The sequence below is a fragment of the Andrographis paniculata genome, unplaced genomic scaffold, assembly GCF_009805555.1.
Source record: "Andrographis paniculata isolate CXL003 unplaced genomic scaffold, ASM980555v1 Contig71END, whole genome shotgun sequence".
In the NCBI taxonomy this organism is placed as follows: Eukaryota; Viridiplantae; Streptophyta; class Magnoliopsida; order Lamiales; family Acanthaceae; genus Andrographis; species Andrographis paniculata.
The window spans coordinates 6,230,249-6,253,582 of NW_026137608.1; the positions used below are offsets into that span (position 1 = coordinate 6,230,249).

Below are 23,334 nucleotides of genomic sequence, written 5' to 3' on the forward strand. Positions count from 1 at the left end.
TCTAGTTAAAATTAAAATATATATATTACAAAATTTAAAATAAGATTAAAGTAAACATTTTTTTTTAAAATAATAAAATAAATGAGACGAATGAAAATAGAAAAGTCATAGTAAATGAGACATATGAAATATATTTTAAACGGCAAAATAAAAAAAAAAAAAAAAAAAAAGTAGTGTATAAACAAATGCAATTTATTCGCATTAAAAATTATAGCAAAAACAGAAAAAAAAAAAAAAAAAAAAAAAAAAAAGAAATATAGAAATAGTAGTATCCCTATAAGCTATAAGCTATCTCTCAAACCCTAACCAAGTTTCTATCACCAAAAATTTGAATATAATATAAAAATATTTAAAAATGTGCCACACACACGAAAGACCGCGTTGACTTTGCATGAAATGCAAAGGTCAACGGGGCGTGCGCCACCTTTTTCCTGTCTGCAAATATGATTCACAAACAGACAACATTCATAATGACAGTAATAAACTTTAAACAACATGCAAAATCACAAATTCAAATATATATATTATATGAATGGCTGCAATGAATACCACATCACTTTCGATGGTTACCAATATTAAATCAAATTACATATTTGTGTATATATATATATATATATAATTAAATAAAGAGAGAATTAATTTAATAATTTAATCGTGTAAGTTGACTGATTTAATCATACATTTATTTTATTTTATTTTTCAATCAATATATATTTAGGCTTTGGCTTTGTCATTTTAAATCAAAATTAATATTATTTACGCATAGTTTCTAATAGAAATATATTACTACCTCCGTCCAGTCAGGAAGTAACAGTATATTTTTGCACAATTGTATTTAACATTAAAAATATTCTTATATTTGTATAATTTACTCGAAAATATGATTGTATTTGTATTATAAGAGACTAATATATGTATTTTTGTCATTTTCTCTTTATTTGTATTACATTTTGATATAATAATTAATATTCAAATATCAATCCAAAAAAATCACTGTATACTTTGTGATTGAACGGAGGTAGTATCCTTTTTATAAAATACATTAAAATATTTTTTCAAACAAAACTTCAAATCAATATCTCATTTCAATCGTTTTTAGTATTATACTCCCTCGGTTCGGTTAAAAGAGTTATATTTATTTTTTTATGTGTTAATTTTTTAATATTAATTATTATATTGTAACGTAATTCAAAACGACAAAAATACTTTTATTAGTATCTTATAATACTAATATAATGATATTTGTATGAAAAAATTATATAAATATTAAGATATTTTTAATTTTAAATACGATAATGCAAAAGGTAAATGTAACTTTTGCAGACGGACCGAAAAAGTATTATATTATTAAGAATGTAATTTGAAAATAAATTCAACATACTCCCCCCTCCGTCTCGTAACAAAGTATCCATTTTTCTATTTTAGTATGTCCCATAACAAAGTATTTATTTCCTTTTTTTAGTAACTGTAGTATGTACCTAACATTACAAATACTCTTACAACTTACAATATACTCCCTCCATCCAGCTACAAAGTATACATATTTCTATTTTGGGACGTCCAATTACAAAGTAACCATTTCATTAAATACCCCACTTTTTTCCACAAATACCATTACTTTACATCGCATCATTACTTTTATACCAAAAAGTAAGGGCAAAAATGTCATTACACTACTTTTATCAACCTACTATAATTAAAATACTATTATTTCTTAAACTCTGCGCCAAAAGTAAATATATACTTATTGTGTGGACGGAGGGAGTATTACACAAATGTCCATTACCTTTATATTACACATACTAGTAAGGTTATTTTAGTCATTTCTATTTTATTTCTACCATATTCCAATATAATACTAATATTTCTAAAACTACGTGTAAAAAGCAAATGGATATTTACTTACGGAACGGAGGGAGTATAATTTTTTACTATTATTTTTAAAAAAAAATCTAAATTTAATTTGTGAGGTTTCGTAGCAACATAGAATTGAATAGATCGAATTTAGGAGAAAAGTAAAACCCACAAACTTTGGGGGGTCTTTTGCATTGACAATCATCTAATGTGGAAACAATCATTAAATCGACGACCCTACTCTCTATTCAAATTCTTCCCATCATGAAAAAACCTAACCTAACCCTAATTTTTTAATTTTTAAAATTATTATTATTATTATTATTATTATTATTATTATTATTATTATTATTATTATTATTATTATTATTATTATTCCCATTCTTACTATCGATCATTAGTCTTCATTCATAATAATTAACTATGTTGACATGATACACATTCCTTAACCTACGTTTCGTGTTTCTTACACAATTTAGATTTTAAGATTAATATTGGAAACCTAAGATTGATGCATGAGTGGCGCCATTGCGACCGGTTAAGCAAATCACACGACACTTTTTATTCAAATCGACAGTTGGAAATGCATTATATTGTAACATTAATTATTTTTGCATTCTGAAACCCTAATAAGATTATTCTCTTCTTGTCGTGAACGCAGCCAACGCTTCTGTTGGTGAGTCATGTAATTCTATTTTTCAATTTTTTTTTTCGTTCTTTATTATTTTTATTGCATGTGTCACAACATCAATCGTCGATATATATATATATATATGTGTATATAAAGATGCAAAATGTTGAATGGTCCATGGGAATGAATTTTGTGTACAAATTAATGCTAAATTGCACAAAATCTATATGTAGTTTTATGAAATTGCGCTAAATTCTCTATATTTTTCAAACTGCGTCAAACTTTCTCGTGGTTTCATAAACTCTGCGTCTAACCTCTCAGCGGTCCTTATTTAATGATATTTGACCTAAATGCGCCCAAACTGCGAATAAATTTTTGAATATCAATTTATAAATCCTTAAAATTATAAATATATTTATTTTTTTAATATTTAGCATAAAAAAATAAGTACATAAATTAGTGGGAATCATATATATATATATATAGGTAAGAATGGTGGGAATTAGTGGTAGAGATCAAATATGGAAATTAGGTAAAGGTTCTTAAAAAGGATGTCGAATCGGGTCAATATTCCGAAACGACATAAAAGTATTACACTTCAAATAGGATTCTTAAAGCTTCTTTGTGTTTTTGGAATTCTCTTTTTTATTCAAATAAATAAATAAAAATCAATTTATAAAAAAATGAATGATTTAATCAAGCTTATGTAAATACTACAATTTATTCATTTTTTTCATTTTGGTTTGTATCATAACACAATATTCATTTCTTTTTTTTAATAACGGTACAAATACTATTACCTTTAACGCAGTACTAATAAAGTTATTTTAATTATTTCTACTTTATTTTTATTATATTTCAATATAATATTATTATTTCTAAAACTTTGTGCAAAAAATAAACGTATGCATAGATATGAGATTGAAGGAGTACTACATTTCTCATTTAATTTTGTGTTAAATCTCTTTGGAAAATACAAAGAGACGGAGTATAGAATTTGATGACCGAGTAAAAAAGTTTCATTTGGTTCTACCTATCCATCGATCTATCTATGGATATAATTGTTTAGTATTTATAATTTTATATGTATTTGTTGTAAAATAATGTGAATTGTGAAAATACTATATAGAATAATATTTTGTGTGTTTTTTATGAACTTTTTATCGTTATAAGTTTAAAGGGTAAACTGTTTTTTAATTCCGTAACTGGACCCCTTTATCATTTTAGTCCTGTAAGTGGAGCCTGTCACAAACTAGTCCTATAAGTGAAAAATTTCGCTGTTTTAGTCCTCCGGCGCCGAAAACGCCCGCGTGGCTCGCCGGAGGTGACGTGTCCGCCATGTGTCCTGCCAGGTCAGCGACACCTGGCGGACACGTGAATTTTTTTTTCATTTTTTTATAATTTTTTTTAATTTTTTTAATTGGACCAAATTAAAAAATACAAATAAAATTTAAAATAAATTAAAAATAAGTTTTTAAAAAAATTTTAAAAAAATAAAAAAAAAAATCCACGTGTCCGCCAGGTCAGCGACACCTGGCGGACACGTCACCTCCGGCGAGCCACGCGGGCATCTCCGGCGCCGGAGGACTAAAACAGCGAAAATTTTTCACTTATGGGACTAGTTTGCAACATGCTCCACTTACGAGACTAAAATGATAAGGGGGTTCAGTTACGGGACTAAAAAAATAATTTACCCAAGTTTATATTATATATCAGTATTATATATTTTTTAGATAATTTTTGTTGGAAATTGTATAAAAATAAAAATTATAATCTTTATATATATATATATATATCTATTTTATTATGATTATTTTTCTTTTGCTATGTAAGTTTGTTGTAAGAGTATATTTATTTTGTTTGTTTTTGGTTTATATAAATATAAAAAAAAGCTTGTGTTATAATGATCATGAAAAAAATTATGTGTATTTATTATTTTTTCCGTTCACTATATATTTATTTTTTTATACGAAAATTAATAAATATTATATTTTAGTTATAGTTGATGATAATTTTGTGGAGTATGTAAAATTTATTTTATCCCTATAATATATAAAGTTATTGTGGTATTTTTATATTTCTTTTCTCAATAAGTTATCTTATATAGTTCCTCCACTTCAAAATAAATATGTCAATTTTCATTTATGTTTCTTTCATAATAAGAGTATTATTTTATAATTTAATAATTTTACTACCTAAATAATATAATAAATATTTTTATAATTTACAATATATTATACAAATACTATTATTTTTATATTATATATGCATTACTAAATATTTTTATTTTTTTATTTTACTACATGTCAATATAATACTAATATTAAAAATTGTACATTATAAAATAAACAACACTCTTCGTTCGGGACGGATGGAGTATTATAAATACTTCGAATTTGTAATTATTTAAATCAATATTATTATATCAAATTAAAATACAAGGGCAAAATAAGGAAATCCTTACAAACAAAGAGTGTGTTTGGTTTTAATTCGAGTTTGAGGTTTTAATTTTATATGGGTAAACTGATTTTTTTATCCCATAACTGGACCCTTTATCATTTTAGTTCCGTAAGTGGAGCCTGTCGCAAACTAGTCTCATATGTGAAAAATTTTCGCTATTTTAGTTATCCGACGCCGGAGACGCCTGCGTGGCTCGCCGGATGTGACGTTTCCGCTAGGTCAGCGACACTTGGCGGATACGTGGATTTTTTTTATTTTTTATTTCATTTTTTTAAATTTTTTTTATAACTTATTTTTAATTTTATTTGCATTTTTTTATTTTTTTATTTGGTCAAATTAAAAAAAAAATGAAAAATAATAATAATAATAATAAATCCACGTGTCCGCCAAGTGTCACTGACCTGGCGGGGCACCTGGCGGACACGTCACCTCCGGCAAGTTACGCGAGCGTCTCCGACGCCGAAGGACTAAAACAGCGAAAATTTTTCACTTATGAAACTAGTTTGCGACAGGTTCCACTTACGGGACTAAAATGATAAGGGGGTCCAGTTACGGGACTAAAAAAAAGTTTACCCTTTTATTATCCCTCCAACAACTATTGTCCTATTTTATTTTTTAAACACAAATTTTACATTTTTACCCTTCATTCATTTATTATTTTTAATCTTTATCATACAATTAATGACAAATTTGTCGATTATAACAAAAAGACAATCACCTAAAAAATTGTGGAAATATATTTTATGATAATAGAAATTGGACGGAGGAAGTATTTGATTTAAAAGATATTTTGATATAATATTTTATGAAAAAAAATACTACTAATATATTTTTATTAAAAATTATTCGATTTGAATAGTATTGATTTATATTTAAAATAGAAAAAATAAAAAAAAAAAACTCAAAATTATTATAAACTATCGTTTAAATAGTATTTCATCTGTTTCAAATATCCTACAATATTTTTTTCTTTGGTTTATTTCAAGCACTCTATAATATTTCTAAAATATAAAATAACCGACTATATTTAATCTCTAATAAATATACAATACAAATCATCATATTAAATCATCCCAAATTAAAAAATAATACTAACACATTTTTATCTGTAATTACATTACTTCAATTCTAAATTATTCTACTTAATACTATTTATCTAAATGTTTATATCGAAAATCAAATATTACATTATATTTAAGACGTATTGAATATTATTTTTTAAACTTAAAAAAAAATATATACATTGTGTGTTTTTCTTTTGCAATTTTTTTTTTTATCATATAATTATAACAATTATTGGTAAAAGTATATTATTCTTATCTTATAAAAATACTATTATAAGCCAATATTTAATTACAAGAAAATTCATTATTCTTATAAATTTTTTTACACTTAATAAAAAGAAGGATTCCAAATAATATTTTATACATAATCACTAATTAAATTTAATAATCTTATTATAATTTCCCACTCATGTTGTAAAATAATTAGTCCTTTCATCCATTCTCCACCATTGAATCTTTCTACAAAAAGTTTGACTCCAAACAACTAATATTATTCGAATTATATAATTATTCAATTAAATTGCTTTTAATTAATTTTATAATATAATTACAAATAAAACTTTAGTGCACAAAGCTTATCATATCAGTACAAGAAATTATTATTTTTGTAACGAAGTATTTTCGTTCATAAATCTGTTTTTTCCGTTGCAAATGACATTAGAGACGGAATTATGGATGAAATTGCGTTACCTACGTAAATTTTAATGACGGAATTCCGTTACAAATATACTAATTTTCTTGTAGTGTATATTTCTCTAAAAAAAAAATTGAAAATATTTGAATGTTATCTTTGCAATTCTATAAATTGAAGAAAATAATAATAATAATAATAATAATAATAATATAATTGAATTTGAAGTTAATAGCTATGTTTTTTAATATTATTGTTAAAACAATAGTACATATATTGCATGTGATACAACAAATAGTATGTTATTAAGTGATATGTCCCATAAATATAGTCTTAATTGGGATGGGTACGAGATTTAAGAAATATTGATATTATATTAGCAGCAGGTAAAAAAATATGGATAAAAGACTTTTTTGCCCTTGTGAGTGTATTAGTGTAAAAAGTAGCGACAATTGTGTAATAAAAATAAAAAAGTAAAGGTAGTTTTATGGTGATATAGTTATTTATGAAAATAAGACTATTGTTTTGGGACGGACAAAAATTGTAAACAAGACTATTGTATTGGGACGGAGGGAGTATATAATACTCCATCTGTCCCTTAACAATCTATCTATTTTTCCATTTTGGTTCGTCTCATAACTAAGTATCTATTTTCTTTTTTAGTAATTGTATTATCTACCTAATATTACAAATATTTTTCCAATTTACAATATATTACCTTTATATCATACAATACTAATAGAGTTAATTTAGTCTTTTTACTTTTATTTCTACTTTATCTCAATATAATACTAATATTTCTAAAATTTCATAAAAAAAATAAATTGATATATAAATATGAGATGGAGGGAGTACATAAAAGGAATTTGATTATCAATAAGCTTTTAATAATATATATTAATAACCTTCTAAATTATATTTCAATTGCTGAATTACATACCAAATTAATAGCACGAATTATTATACTATCGATTTTTATTTGCAGCTGGCAGATGTATTATTATTATTATTATCATTATTATTATTATTATTATTATTATTATGGTACGGAATTAATATTTAATTTCTGTTTTTAGATTTGCTTTATTTGTATGTGTTAAGGTATTTATGAATGATTGTAATTAATATTAAAAATATTTTTATTTTTATATAATATTTTATATAAATATTATTATATTAATTTTATAAGATATTAATATAATAAGTATTTTTGTTATTTTTTCATATTGTGTTCTAATAAAAAAATTAATATGCAAAAAATAAATATAATCTTTAAATCGGACGGATATAATATTATTTTTGAAATAAAAAATAGTTAATTTAATATTTTAAATTAAGAAAATCAAAATCAAAATTTAGTTTATTTAGATTCTTTTTAAGAAAAAAAAAACAATAATTATGAAGTTAAAATTTACAACTGACAACTGCTAGTTACTATTCAAAAGCGAATTGGATTAAATTTAATTACTATTTTCTTCTCATAGAAATATCATTTGATTTTTGTGTCTGTGTATTTAGCGTTAAAAATATTTTTATATTTGTATAATTTATTTTACAAATATTGTTATATTTGTATTATAAGTGACTAATATAAATATTTTTGTCGTTTTCTTTTTGATTTGCACTATATATTAAAATAATAATTAATATTTAAAAATCATAAAAAAAATAATAATAATCATGATATTCTTTTTACGTAACGAAATATAGTACTCCCTCCGTGCCATAACAAATTATCAATTTTTTCATTTTAGTTTGTCTCATAATAAAGTATCTATTTTCTTTTTTAGTAACTGTACTATCTACCTGACATCACAAATATCCTTACAACTTACAATATACCCCCTCCGTCCAGCTAGAAAGTATACATATTTCTATTTTGGGACGTCCAATTACAAAGTAAACATTTCATTAAATACCTTACTTTTTTCCACAAATACCCCTACTTTACATTACATCATTACTTTTACACAAAAAAAGCAAGGGCAAAAATGTCATTACACTACTTTTAACTACCCACTGTAATTAAAATACTATTATTTCTTAAACACCGCGCCAAAAGTAATTGTATACTTTTTTTGTGGACGGAGGGAATATTACACAAATGTCATTACCTTTATATCATACGTACTAATAAGATTATTTTAATTATTTTTATTTTATTCCTACTGTATCTTAATATAATATTAATATTTTTAAAATTATGTGAAAAAATAAATAAATATTTACTTATTGGACGGAGGGAGTATATATATTTGTTTTTATATGCTCTTAGAGTATAATGTGTGGTTGTGGCAAACAAGAATATTTTGTTCAAACAGATGGTCATTAATATTAGTTGGTCAAAGAACTGATTCCCAATTATATATAATTTATAAAAAAATTTAATATATACATAATATAATTAAGTGTTACTTATTCTTTGTCTTTAAAATTGCAAACAACATCTACTCAATTCATAATTTCTTTACTCCTTTCTTGCTTAATTTATATATATATATATATATTTATCATTTTAATATGTCACATTCAAGTAATCATATATTAATATATATATTTTTTTAATTTTTACATAAATTACAAATATTTCGTTACACATGTAATTTAAAGACCATTTTTGAATTTGGACGGAATGAATATATAAATTCAATTTTCAATATATATAAATAAATAAAAAAGATAACTTTTTAAAATCCATGCATATCCCACAAAATAAAATTTCAAATATTCACATCCTAAATAATTTTCGTTACCAAAATACCTTTTCCATTTTTCTCCCCCTATTTAATTCCAATATTCATCCCTAGCAATAAATATATTTTTAACAGTCCCACATCATAATAATTATTTTCCATTTTCTATTTCTTTTTTTAATTTCTCAGCCACCCCTACCACCCCATTATTTCTCATTTAAATCCCCCCTCCCCTTCACTCCACATTTCTCACACACACCCGACGTTGTGAAAATCGAAAACCATGGCCACCGCCTCCGTCCAATCCCTCCCCCAAATTTCCCTCGAGCACGGCGGCGCCGCCGCCGGAAAAGCCTTCGACGACGACGGCCGAGTCAAGCGAACCGGTAACTAATTAATTATTTATTCTATTAATATATATATTTTTATTATTATATATATATGTATGTATATGTGTATCTAATGACGGCGGCGGCAGGGACGCTGCTGACGGCGAGCGCCCACATAATCACGGCGGTGATCGGCTCCGGCGTGCTGTCGCTGGCGTGGGCCATAGCCCAGTTGGGATGGGCCGCCGGCCCGGCCGTGCTGATGGCGTTTTCCTTCATCACTTACTTCACCTCCACCCTCCTCGCCGACACCTACCGCTGCCCCGGCCCCCTCCACGGCCGCCGGAACTACACCTACATGGACGTCGTCCGTTCACACTTAGGTAATAATTAAATAAATAAATATAAATTTTGTTCTTTCTACTATTTATCTTTTTTAAAAAAAATTAATATACTACGAACATTCATTATTTTTATATATTTTATAAAATAAATACACCCAAAATATTTATGGTTACTTAGTTTCTGTTATTTATTTATTTGTTTAGTAAATTAAAGGAGAGGGTTGGTTGTTAGCTGCAATTAATATTTAGCATATCTAAAATTTAATTCACGTATTCAGACATTTCTATTAATTCGATAGTTCACATTAATTGTTATTCTAGCCGCAGCGGCATTTATTATTTATATATATATATTTATTTATTTATTTAAATTACGAATTATTTTTTAATTATATATATATATATATATGTATGTATGAATTTTTAGGTGGTTTTAAAGTTCAGCTCTGTGGAATTGCTCAGTATGGTAATCTTATCGGAATCACCATTGGATACACAATTACAGCTTCAATCAGCATGGTGTAAGTACATATATATATATATATATATTATATAAATTGATTAAAATTTAGTTATAATTTTTTTAAAAATTATTTTAATATATATACCGATAATTTATTTATTTTTATTTTTTTAGGGCCGTCGAGAGATCGAATTGTTTCCATAAAAATGGGCATAAGGATAAGTGTTCGGTCTCGAACTACCCTTACATGGCGGCATTCGCCGTCATTCAAATCGTTCTAAGCCAAATACCCAACTTCCATGAGCTCGACTGGCTATCGATTGTCGCGGCCGTCATGTCTTTCGCCTATTCCACTATTGGCCTCGGCCTCTCCATTGCCAAAGTTGGAGGTAATCGAATTTATATATAATCAACAATAATCCCTATTGTCACAGGGGTAAATTTATAAAATTATCTTGCAGATTCCTTCGTCATAAAAATTAAATAAAAATAATAATAATAATTTCTATCGTCACAATCTTTTTTATATAAAATTACTAATTGTATTGCATTGAAATAAAAATAAACCAGAAAGCGGACATCATGTTAAAACAACTTTAACTGGCGCGACGGTTGGCGTGGACGTAACTGCCGCCGATAAGGTGTGGAGGAGCTTCCAAGCCATCGGAAACATCGCCTTCGCTTATGCCTACTCCACCGTGCTCATCGAAATTCAGGCAAGTTAATTTTAAATGATTAAATTAAAAATTTTCTCGACTATATATATATATATATATACACACGAGCAAAATTATAATTGTAGCCCGATAATTTTTAGGACACACTAAAGTCGGAGCCTTCCGAGAGCAAGGTAATGAAGAAGGCTTCCTTAGCCGGGGTTTCGGTCACAACCGTGTTCTATGTCCTTTGCGGTTGCATAGGTTACGCCGCGTTCGGAAATGATGCTCCCGGAAACTTCCTCACCGGATTCGGATTCTACGAACCGTTTTGGCTCATCGACTTTGCTAACGTTTGCATTGCAATCCACCTTATCGGAGCTTATCAGGTAGTTATTATTTGAGTCGAGTATTTTATTTTTTGAATAATAATTATTTTTTTTCTAAATTGGGCTTAAACTTGAGTTTTATTTATTATACTTCCCCGTACAAAGACAATAGTTTCGTTTTGTCATTTTCGTCTGTTCCAAAACAATAGTCTCATTTTCATTTTAGTAACTAGCTCCCCTACATTTTTACAAAACTATCCTTACATTTTCACTATAATTACATAAAGTAGGGGCATTTTTGTCTTTTAAAGATACTTCTACGCCCATTATCAATATAATACTATTATTCTTTAATTTTTGTATCCATGTCAAATGTCCATAATGTTTTGAGACGGAGAGAGTATATAAAAAATATATATAAAGTTATGAACACGGGTTTTAGCATATTTTTTAAAATTGAGCTTAAGCTCGAGTTTTATTTATTATACTTTATCCGTTTCAAAACAATAGTCTCATTTTTATTTTTGATAACTAGTTTATCATAGTTTTACAAAATTATCCTCACTTTTTCACAATAATTATATAAAATAGCGGACATTTTGGTTTTTTAGAAATATTTCTATACTCATTATCAATATAATACTATTATTCTTTAATTTCTGTATCTATATCAAATGTCCCTATTGTTTTGAGCCGAAAAAAGTATATAAAAAATATATATAAAGTTATGAGCACGGGTTTTAGCGCTCTTATGAGTTTGGATTTTTACAATTAACGAGTTGAACTGAGCTGTGTTGAGTTTTCGAATACCTCTACTTATTACATGGTAATAAAATCTCTTGTCCGGACAGGTGTTCGCGCAACCGATATTCTCGTACGTCGAGCAACGGTGCGGCGAGAGATGGCCGGAGAGCAAATTCCTATCGGCGGACCATAGCTTTTGCGGATCTAATTATCAGGTAAATTACTTCCGGCTTGTGTGGCGAACGACGTATGTGGTCCTGACGGCGCTAGTGGCGATGATCTTCCCGTTCTTCAACGACATTCTTGGCCTCATCGGAGCGGCGTCTTTCTATCCGTTGACGGTGTACTTCCCGATTGAGATGCACATTGCGCAGTCGAAAATCCCTAAGTTCTCGGCGCGGTGGATATGGCTTAAGATCCTTAGTTGGTCTTGCCTGATCGTTTCGCTCGTCGCCGCCGCCGGATCGATACAAGGGCTTGCTCAGTCTGTTAAGACATACAAGCCCTTTAAGACACAGTAAAGCCTTTGTAAATAAGACTTTACTGCGTCGTTAAAACGACCGTGTTTTATTGAACATGATATCGTATTTATGGAGACGAGGCTAGTCTCGTCGAAAAATTAATGATCATTGACAATGAAATTTAAATGTAAAATGTGTTTGTTGTTTGTATTATTTTCTTCTAGTTTTATATAATTTATAATTGAAGTGTTTTATGAAGATTATGTTTATGTATATATTTTTAAGATTTTATAATCCCATCATTTTCATGATTGATATTATTTTCTTCTCTATATATATATATATATATATTATTAATTCTAACAAAAAAATTTAGGGATCCTTCTAGAAACCCGCAATTTAAAATATATTTATATGAAATTTATTAAATATAAATATATTATTAATAATACAATCGGTCCAAACAAACTACTCTGTGGACCAGCTTGAACAAAACTTATGGCCTTTGTTTGAGCCCAATTTAGCTTTAAAATTTATAAAACCATTAAATTTGATAAATATAAAAAATTAGTATTTCGTCCTATAATTAAAAAAATTAAAATATATGTTTAATTGTTACAAATCTATGTTGATCTAATTAAGTGGGTGTTGATTTAATACGTCAAGTCAGTATAGTACTGGTCTATGTTCATATTTAAGTTCAATAAAAGATGTACAATATGAATAAATAAAAAAAGAAAAAAAAATATAAATGTAAATAAAATATTTATTTATTGAGAAAAATAAAAATAAATATAAGTTTGAGTGATCCCATATACAAAGTGTAAGAAATTTAATTAAATTGTATTATAGATTAAATATATTTAAAATTGATAAATTTATTAAAATGGAAAAAATATGTTTGTTGTTATGCTACTATAGAGTATTATATTTTGTTAGATAAAAAAAAAAATAATAATAATAATAAATTGATGTAACATTTTTAACAAAAAATTATATAATGCTAAAATTCTAAAAATATTGTTTGAACAAAGTCCAGATATTCTAAAATTATTTTCATCCATACATTATTTTTGAGATTTTTTTTAAAAATATATATATTTTTTTCCTTAAAAAGAAATTACAGAAGGCCTGTCCAAAGAATAAGTAGAATATTTTTAATAATAAAATATTAGTAATTCCTCGTTCCCTTGAAAGATTACTATTTTTTATTTTCGTCCGTCCCAAAAAAAGTTATTATTTTCTAATTCAATAATTGTACTACCTACTTCACATAATAAGTATCCTTTCAACTTACAATATATTACACAAATGCCATTACTTTTATATTACACCATAATAATAGGAGTATTTTTATTTTTTTTTACTACAATCCAATATAATACTGATATTAAAGGTAAAATTGTTTATAACTCCCTTGTGGTTTTGAAATTCAGCGTAAAATCTTCTTGTATTTTAAAAATTGCATAGTACCCCCTTATACTTTAAAAAACGTTGTATGAAACCCCACCACCATGAAACTTTCCTCGTGTGATAAGAAAATAATTTCTTATCTATATGTTTTGCATGACAGGGGGGTTTTATGCAATATTTTTGAAAATATAAGTGAGCGTCATGCAATTTTTTAAAGTAAAATAGAGATTTATGTTGAGTTTCGAAACCACAAAGTGGTTTCATGCAACATTTTAGTATAAGGGGACGTCATGCAATTTTTAAAGTAGATGGAGAATTTACGCTGAGTTTCGAAACCACAAGGAAGTTATGGGTAAGTTTGCCAATATTAAAAAATCTACGTGTAAAAAGCAAACGTCATCATCCTTCCAACGGAACGGGGGAGTATTATTTTTTAATTTATTACAAAAAAATAGACAAATGTGTCTAATCAATAGTAAATATCTAACTCAAAACTAACCAGCACAACTTTCGTGGGCTTTTGGCATACCATAGTTTGCTTGGTCTTTTTAAGCTTAATTGTATTCAATTATAATAGATTCTCTTAGGCCAAATAATTAGGATATGAATTATACACAAGTTTTACAAAATTTGGAATTTTTTTTTAAATAAAAAAATTGTAATTGATGTGACATTTACAAAAAAAATATATATATTTAATATAATATTTATAAATAAATAAATAAGAGTACAAAAATTCCAAAAATATTTGTGTAAACAGAGTATTAGAATTGTTTTGTTAAAAATAAATAAATTTTATTATTTGAACTCTACGTTTTTCAAAAGAAATATAAATTTTTTGTCACAAAATATATATATTAAAAAATACATATTTTAAATAGTTACTCCGTCTCATAACAAACTATTCGTTTTTCTATTTTAGTCCGTTCCATAATAAAAGTATTTTTTTTAGTAACTGTACTATCTACTTAACATTAAAAATACCTTTACAACTTATAATATATTATACAAATGACATTACCTTTATATCACACCGTACTAATAAGATTATTTTAGTCATTTTTACTTTATTTCTACTGCATCGCAATATAATACTAATATTTCTAACTTAAAAAAATTCAAATCAAAGTTAATTCCAACTTCTTCTTCAAAAGAATCCTAAAATGGAACATTTAAAAAATATATAAATCAATATATAATAGTTGTGCTTGTGAAAAAAAGTAATATAGTAACTATTTAATTTATTTTATGTTTTCTTAGGTAAATAAAAAATAATATTTATAAAAAGAATTGTATTCTATTTTATATAATTTATAATTTATATTAAAATTTAAAAAATATATATAGAGACGTCATGAAGGATCCATAGAGGTCAAGTATAAAAAGGAAGCTCCACTTCGCATATAAGCTTTCATAAAATATATAAACTAAAAGAAATTAAAAATAAAAAAATAAAAAAGGCAAAATCAAATGCCGTGAAATTGTCACTTAGGTATGAATTTCAATTTATTTTAAAAATCAAATTCAATTTAAATTCAAACTCAATTTATTTTAGCTTTTTTAAAAGAATCCTAAAATAAAACATTTAAAAATATATATATATATATATATCAATATCAACTTCACAGAGCTTTTGTTATAGTAATAAAATTATTATTATTATTATTATTGAGGATTTGGGATGGAAATAAAGGAATAGTCAAAATTGCTGACTTTAGAAATAATATAGTAAGAATTTCTTTGGGCATAAGTAATCCAAAATGTTTTAAAATATTAATGCACGGCAAGCCTGGGATTAAATAAAAACGATTTTCGTAGGGATCAAGTCATATCAGCATTTGTTAAATTACTCTAATACCCTCGAAGACAGGGGTAGAAATGTCATTTCGGGTACGCCGACTGAGGTCCGCAATGACATGTATATCACACGCAGACGGCGTGGGCTGCATTTCCTCGGAAGTTCCTCGCGATCTCAATCGGTGAGTTGTTTCGAGAGCTTCTCAAGTTGTACGTTGGGTTTCCGGCAGGCTATGGATTCGGTCAATTCTTCTCCGGCGGTGACGGACGGGGCCGCGGATGCGAAGTGGAAGGGGAAAGTTGTGGCTCCTGCTAGGTCTTCGAAGCCATTGACTTGCGAGCTGCTGATCCAGAATTACTCGAATTTCAAGCGGAGCGCCAAGCCTGGGAGGTTCATGTTCTACGAGAACGGATCGTGGATGGATTACCCCAAGGAGTTGGCGGAGGTGATGAAATTAGGGTTTTCGGAGGGGAAGCCGATGGTGGAGGCGCGAGTTATGGGGTTCAATTGCCTCATCGACTTTTTCCGTATGCTCGAGGTTGAGCTCGATTCGGGGAATTATCGGTCTATTTCATGGATTGATGTTGATGGTAAGTGTTTCTTCCCAAAATTTTTTGTTAATAGTAGTGAAGATAGGCTTGAGGATGATGTTGTAAATTGCAACGAGGCATGCCCAAAAATCCAAATTGATATCAAAATAAGAGATAATTCTGTAGCCGGCGCGGCTTTGAAGTCGGTCGATGATGTAAATATAAGTAAGAGAAAGAGGGAGAGAAATGCCGATAATGTGAAAATGGAAGGAAGTTCGTCTAGCAGTAATGCGAAGAGGAGACATGTTGATGTTGTTGGGACTGAATTGGACTCGCCCCGTTGGGTGAAGACTCGAGTTTTGGGAGCTGAGGAGAAGCAATATGAAGTGATTACCAACTTGTTTTTGACGGGACTGCAAGCTGTCGACCCCCAGGCTAAAGTTACATCTATTCATCAGTGCACTCGGCCGGGGCCGATGGATAAGGCTCGGCGGGAGGTATTTTTGAAGCAAATGGAGATAATGGAAAGGGCCAGAGGGCGGAGTAATGTGGTTTTTGCATGGTATGGAACCTCAGCTAATGGTGTGGAGAACATTTTGTTGCATGGCTTTGGCATACCTACTGAGATGCCGCGTCACAAAGGTCACGGCATTGGGATCCACCTGTCGCCAATCCGAATTCCGGGAATTAGGTGAGGTTTCTATATGTGGCTGTGTTTAGCTTTAGCTTCTGAGTAAGTCATTTAGTTGAATTTGACCGTCGGTTTTTGTTGTTTTGTGTATTGATCAGTTACTTAACTATATACCCTAATGAGATGGATGAGAAAATCTATTGACTTATTTGTTTAATTTTAGCTCTTTGATTCGGGTGTATGAAGTCGCTTTCGGTGATTTGGTTTTTGATGTGGAACAGTGCAATGCTGTCGGACATGGATGAGAGTGGTGAGAAGCATATCATTTTGTGTAGAGTGATATTGGGAAGGTGTGAGAAGGTTGAAGCAGGGTCTCAGCAGTTGTATCCTTCAAGTGTGGAGTATGATACTGGCGTCGATGATCTGGACAGACCTAAGTGGTACACCGTGTGGCATGCGAACATGAATACCCATATTCTGCCAGAGTATGTCGTCAGCTACAAGCCCGTGAACCCATTTGGTAATAAGTGTCCTTGAAAATGGATTATTTTATTCGAAAGTATACTGTATTTTCAGATGCAGATAACATAACGCTTTTATCTTCTTTGTAGGGATAGTAAATGGTGCCGTTAATGCTCCTCATTCAGCTGAATTGGTTGCAAAGTTATTATTCAGGCTGAAAACTACTCTTCCTCCGCCGAGATTTCAAGAACTGCAAACTATATGGGCTTCATTTAAGGTGGGATAACTCTTAACTGCCTTAACTGAGAAGGATCTTGTTATAATTTATTAATTGATGTACTCTTTGGTATTAAAGAATTTTCAATTCCTTTGCAGAACGGGAGGTTGACTAAAGATCTTTTTATGAAGCAACTGCGATCAGCTGTTGGGGATGATGTTCTGCGCTCTGCCATTCAAGAAATCCGTGGCTGAGAAAAGGTCTTCTTTTGTCCTTGTCATGTTGAAATTAGGAGGAAGAGAACTTCTCTTCTAATATTCAACACATGTGTCATCCCAACTGTCGAGATTTACAGTGTCAATTGGAGCTAGATAGATGTTGGTAGATTGGAGCGTAGTTTCGTTGACCTTGTTGTTGCAAGATGGTGATAGGTTATACATTTGAGATTAGTTTTAATGACTTTGTTATCTTGTTATAGTTTGGTGAAAGTTTGCTTGTTGGTTCAGCATGTTTGTGCTTGGTTTCTTCCGATCTCCTTCACCAGACATCAACTGATATCCGGACAAGGATAATCGTCTTGGTGCTTTGAGAAATTTCATATCTGAGACATGCTAGGGATTATGATGCTGCAGTACTTGGATAACAGGTACTAAATTGGACCCTTCCAACAGTTGTACCAATCAAAAGTTTTAGTGTCAGTTCATCGCTGTTAAATCCTTCACCGGCTGAGTTGGCAGCCTTATCATTTGGTGAAGTTTTCCGGTAAGCAATGTGTGCATACCCCCTCACCTTCTCTCTCTTGTAAATGTATAGGAGAAAGGATATATACAAATCAATATCTCAAATCGTCTACCTGTTCTTGAACAGCGTTAATGATTTTCCTATAATGCTATATGTTTTTGTTAGGAATAAATTTATAGTGTAACTGATACCAACTTAATGATATGGGTGTCGATCTGGAATTGTTTTTACAGATATTCTTGGCCGAGTGAAATAGCACAAATGATGATTGTATGCAGTGTAGGGCACCCTGCGAATTCTTCATGTTTCATTATCTTTAAAGAAGCATCTACTTTCCGCTTACATGACATCGATGTGGAGCAATATGTATGATAGTGTGTACCTATTTAGTTTTCTAAAACGTTTTGTAGATTCTGACCTCCAACACCAAGCTATTTATAGAATTGCAGCGAATATGATTGTGGGATTTTGCTTCTAGGGTTTGTTTTACATTCATATCATTAATATGATACTAGTGAAAAAGGCCGTAAACATTTGTGCCCGTTCTGTAGTTCTCCTTTTGATTGCTTCTGAGTAGATGAAGCTGATCGATGATGGGTAAAGGGAATAGATATAACAGTCAAACAACTTTTGCTTGCTAGTAACATGAGTTTGTGACTAGATGTTGCAAACTTAATTGTAGTTGATGTTATTAAGGCACACTTCCTTATGAGGAATTCGTTGTATTTCTGTTTGTAGATGGGAACTATACGAACACAGAACAGTTGTGATATATGTTCTTGATGTGTTCTATTAATGGCTGTAGAAGACTTGTTCTCATGTTCTAGAAAGGTCTTCCCTTGATCCAAACTTGTAAGTGTACTTAGTTAGATGTGAGTTGTGCAACTGAGTACTGAACCTGACATGAAATCTACTTCGTGTTTGCAATATTTTACTTCTATACAAGGAAAGCTTTTTCAGGGTTTCGGAGAGGCATCGTGCACCTACATTGGCTTGGAGTGCGACACATTTCTGGTTATTGGTCATTCTTACACGGTAATCTGCAGGTATTTATTATTTATTTTGTTGGATGTATTACTTCGGTTATAGAGGAAAATTATGAAATATTCTAACCAAGCGAATTTTTTTTTGTGTGAAAATATTAATGCACAATGAAATCTGTGACTTTTTTAGTTGTAACATTCAACTTGCGGTATATTGACAACATGCTCGTAATTATCTTTAGACCGATGATTACCTTTTTGGGCATCATGAAGTTTTGAGTTAAAATCATGTCGAAAAAACTTCCTAGTTGGACAGGAAATTTCATCTTGTTTTGGACAGGTTGCGGGGATTTAGAACCAATCTTGGAATGGAAACCTCTTACATTCAAAGTTGAAATGTGACCGATCCCATCGGAACCTTACATATATTCCCCCGAGGTAATGGCAGTTCTTAGATTCTTTCTGCAGTCCCTGTTTTCTTGCTTTAATTCTTCCTTCACCATCAACGAATTAATACTCTTTCTGCATCTTCATTCATTATGCGGTCGGAAAGCGACGTATATTCACTTATGTGGCTTGATTTTAAATACACAGCTTCACATGTTCAGCAATGTGCCAAATTGTGGTCCAAATTTTCCAGATATTTTTTACAACCCCTATATATGTTACCACATAAATTTTTTGCAAATGTCATATCGATTTGTTTCATTTAGTTGGTGCATCTAAATTTTTCTGGGGGAAGAGATGATTGTTCTTGTTTGAATATGGTTTTGAGAAATTAGTGTCATTTTTTATACCTGACATGGCTCTCTCTATCCTATCTAAATTTTGGTGGTGAAATTTGATTATTTGGACACTCTTTTTAACTTGTTTGTTACTTCATTCTTTCAGTACAATAATCTGTCTATTACTCCTAATTCTTTTTAAATATTTTACATCTTTAAGAATTTATTTAAATTTTTTGTTTTTTTTTAATCTTTTTCTTTAATAAATAAATATTATATATCATAGATTAGATATTTAAAATCTTTTTCTTTTATTAAATTATTAAAAAATATTTTCAACTTAATTTTCAAAATAAGAAAGTCAACCAGCACAAAATTGCAGCATAATTTTTTTTTTTATTTATATTAATATTACGAAAATAGGATAAAAATAGAAATAAATAAATAAATTGTTGTGTTCATCTTATCCATCTTGGTGGGTGGTTGTCCTAAAGTCCCACCACGATTGATGTGTTTTTAGGCCCCCTTTCAATAGATTTTTCAAAAGACTCGAATTTTAGTTCGCAAATTAGATTCCGCAAGATAAATCAAATTAGACGATCATGTTTGGTTGGTAAAATTTAAAAGTGGCGGAGGTTCGAACACAGTCACGGGTAATTTTTTACAAGATAATAATAATATTTTATTAGTTAATATGATATTTTTTCTATCCCGATTATGGTGTCTATTTTATTATAAATACAAAAATGTACGAGGGTATAATTAGTAAATATATATTAATGAAAATAATTATAGATAAAGATAATTAATTAGTATAAATAAAATTTAAAATTTAAAATTGAGATTTAAAGTGTATAATTTGTTTTTAAAAAAGAAAATAACAGAATAAGTGTCAAATATAAATAAAAATGTGAACACGGTAAGGGTAAGGGATGGAGAGAGTAATATGTATTTTTTTATGGCGTAGAAATTCGCAATCGTTACTGTTCGAGTGCATTATGAGTAAACTTTCGACCAACTTAATAGCCTACAAATTAAAGTTAGTAAAATAAGTGAATATGTGACAAATAAAATTTGAAAGAAATTAGAATTTCAATCCATCACTTTACTAGTATATTACTCCCTTCGTCCCAATAGCATGTCCACCGTTGCTGTTTTTATTCGTCCTATATACCATGTCACTTTCCTTTTTTTAAAAATGATTACACACTTTAATCTCATTTTAAATTTTTAAATTTTATTTTTTTAATTTTAATTAAACTAATTAGTTATCTTAATCTTAATTTATAATTATTTATATTATAATATAATTATTTTTACTAATACATTCTTAATTATTTATTAATTACATCATTTCTAAAATACCGTGTCTACGGTGTATCAATTTACAGTGTATCAGACAGCTGGCACGGAGGGAGTGCTATTAAGCTTTAATTAATTGTTTTTTTCTAATTAATTCATATTCACTTTAACTTCTACCATTTATATATATATATATATATATTTTTTTTTGCTTTTACATAAAAGTATCATATATATATATATATATATTATTTTAAAATAATATTTATAAAAATTGGCGCTAATACATTTGTGTAATTACTTATTTTAAACAAATGAATGAATAACACATTTTTGTTTAATTATTACAGCAATCGTGTCCAAATTTTTCTTCGCGTCAGTTTTGGCTGCGCTGCTTTGCTTTGCTGTCTGCACCATGTAATTTCTTCATTTTGCCGTTGGACACGTGTGCAAAAACACGTTTTGTTTATTTATTTGTGGGGTTTCAGGATTAATTAATTTGTTTGTTTTGCAATACTTTTTATTATATTTCATGTAAAAAAAAACAATTAATATATTTCCTCCGTTCCATAATTATGTATTCATTTATTTTTTATACAGAATTAGTATTATATTATTATATAATAAAAATAAAGTGAAATGATTAAAATAATTTTATTAGTATTGTGTGATATTAATATAACGATATTTGCGTAATATATTGTAAGTTGTAAGGCTATTTGTAATGTTAAGTAGATAGTAAAGTTACTAATTGATATTTAGTTATGAGACATATTAAAATAAAAAAATAAATATTTTGTTATGGGAACGAGGGAGTATTACATATCTTTATATATTTATATTATTTATATAATTTTTTATATTTTATATAAAAAAATTATTTATTTCAATATTTTAGAAAATTTAATCACATTTCATATTATAAATATTTTCAAATTTATATTTTATTGAAGTCAATACATTTACATTAAGGGTGGGTTATTTGCAAAATTTTACAAAATTTTTACTATTTCTATAAAAAAAAAAAAATTAAAAAAATTAAATCAAACACAAATTTTTTACTTTTTAAATTATATTAAAAATTAATTTTATATTCAAAATTTCACATCAATATCTATTTATTATATCATGTTATACAACTATTCAAATCTAAAATTTTCACTGCTAAAAATAAAATTCAAACCCCCAAACAAACACATCCTAAATTTAAAAATAAAAGACAAAATTTATATGAAAAATATCACCAATAATCATTTCAATTCTATTAGTTGTTGGGTGTATTTGTTTTGAAAATATATTATTTTTTATGCGAGAATTGTGTAGGTAATATAAAAAATAATGAATATTTGTAATATATTAATTTTTTTTTTTTAAAAAAAATGATGTGAGGAATTTTTTATATAAAACAAATAGACATTAATCAAACATATGTTACAAAGTTGACCGATATATTTTTATACATATCTCTCAACATATTTATAATATAGATATGTTAATCTAGTCAAATCAGCACTATGCTGACTTGACCAAATCATAACAAAATCTGTGGCTATACTCCTCTGTCTCGATCCAAATGTGTCATTGGGGGTTTTGTAGTAGATTAAAAAATAATAGTTTAGCTAGTGAAAATATGTAAGTGGTTTTGATATTTTTTCCTTTGATTTTATGTAAAAAGTATTGCGTGTGTAATGATATATTTGTAATTTTGAAAAAATTTAAGGGTATTTTGGTATTAGTGTATGATTACTTTTACTGAAAAAAAAATTACTTTGAAGTGGAACACAAGAAAATGATAAAAATAGTTTTTCGAGTTTGGATGGAGGGAGTATCTTGCAACAACACTAAAGGTGTGTTTGTTTGGGGATTGGATTTT

General features: G+C 28.4%; 2 protein-coding genes across 3 annotated transcripts; both read left to right on the plus strand.

Moving 5' to 3' along the window:
• The first annotated feature begins 9,569 nt into the window (after positions 1 to 9,569).
• LOC127264674 (amino acid permease 6-like) lies at positions 9,570 to 12,974 on the plus strand. Its single transcript, XM_051294171.1, has 7 exons — positions 9,570 to 9,719; positions 9,812 to 10,045; positions 10,434 to 10,527; positions 10,644 to 10,858; positions 11,040 to 11,185; positions 11,287 to 11,514; positions 12,306 to 12,974. The coding sequence occupies exons 1-7, from the start codon at positions 9,617 to 9,619 to the stop codon at positions 12,717 to 12,719; spliced, it is 1,434 nt and encodes a 477-aa protein (XP_051150128.1). The 5' UTR covers positions 9,570 to 9,616; the 3' UTR covers positions 12,720 to 12,974.
• Positions 12,975 to 15,973: 2,999 nt separating this feature from the next.
• On the plus strand, positions 15,974 to 18,215 carry LOC127264932 (probable inactive poly [ADP-ribose] polymerase SRO3). 2 transcript variants are annotated; one of them, XM_051294530.1, is made up of 5 exons: positions 15,974 to 16,460; positions 16,587 to 17,091; positions 17,313 to 17,551; positions 17,643 to 17,770; positions 17,869 to 18,215. In XM_051294530.1, the coding sequence occupies exons 1-5, from the start codon at positions 15,989 to 15,991 to the stop codon at positions 17,962 to 17,964; spliced, it is 1,440 nt and encodes a 479-aa protein (XP_051150487.1). In that variant the 5' UTR covers positions 15,974 to 15,988; the 3' UTR covers positions 17,965 to 18,215. The 2 variants fall into 2 exon arrangements, with proteins under 2 accessions (XP_051150487.1, XP_051150486.1); XM_051294529.1 differs by having other exon boundaries at positions 15,974 to 17,091.
• Positions 18,216 to 23,334: the final 5,119 nt, after the last annotated feature.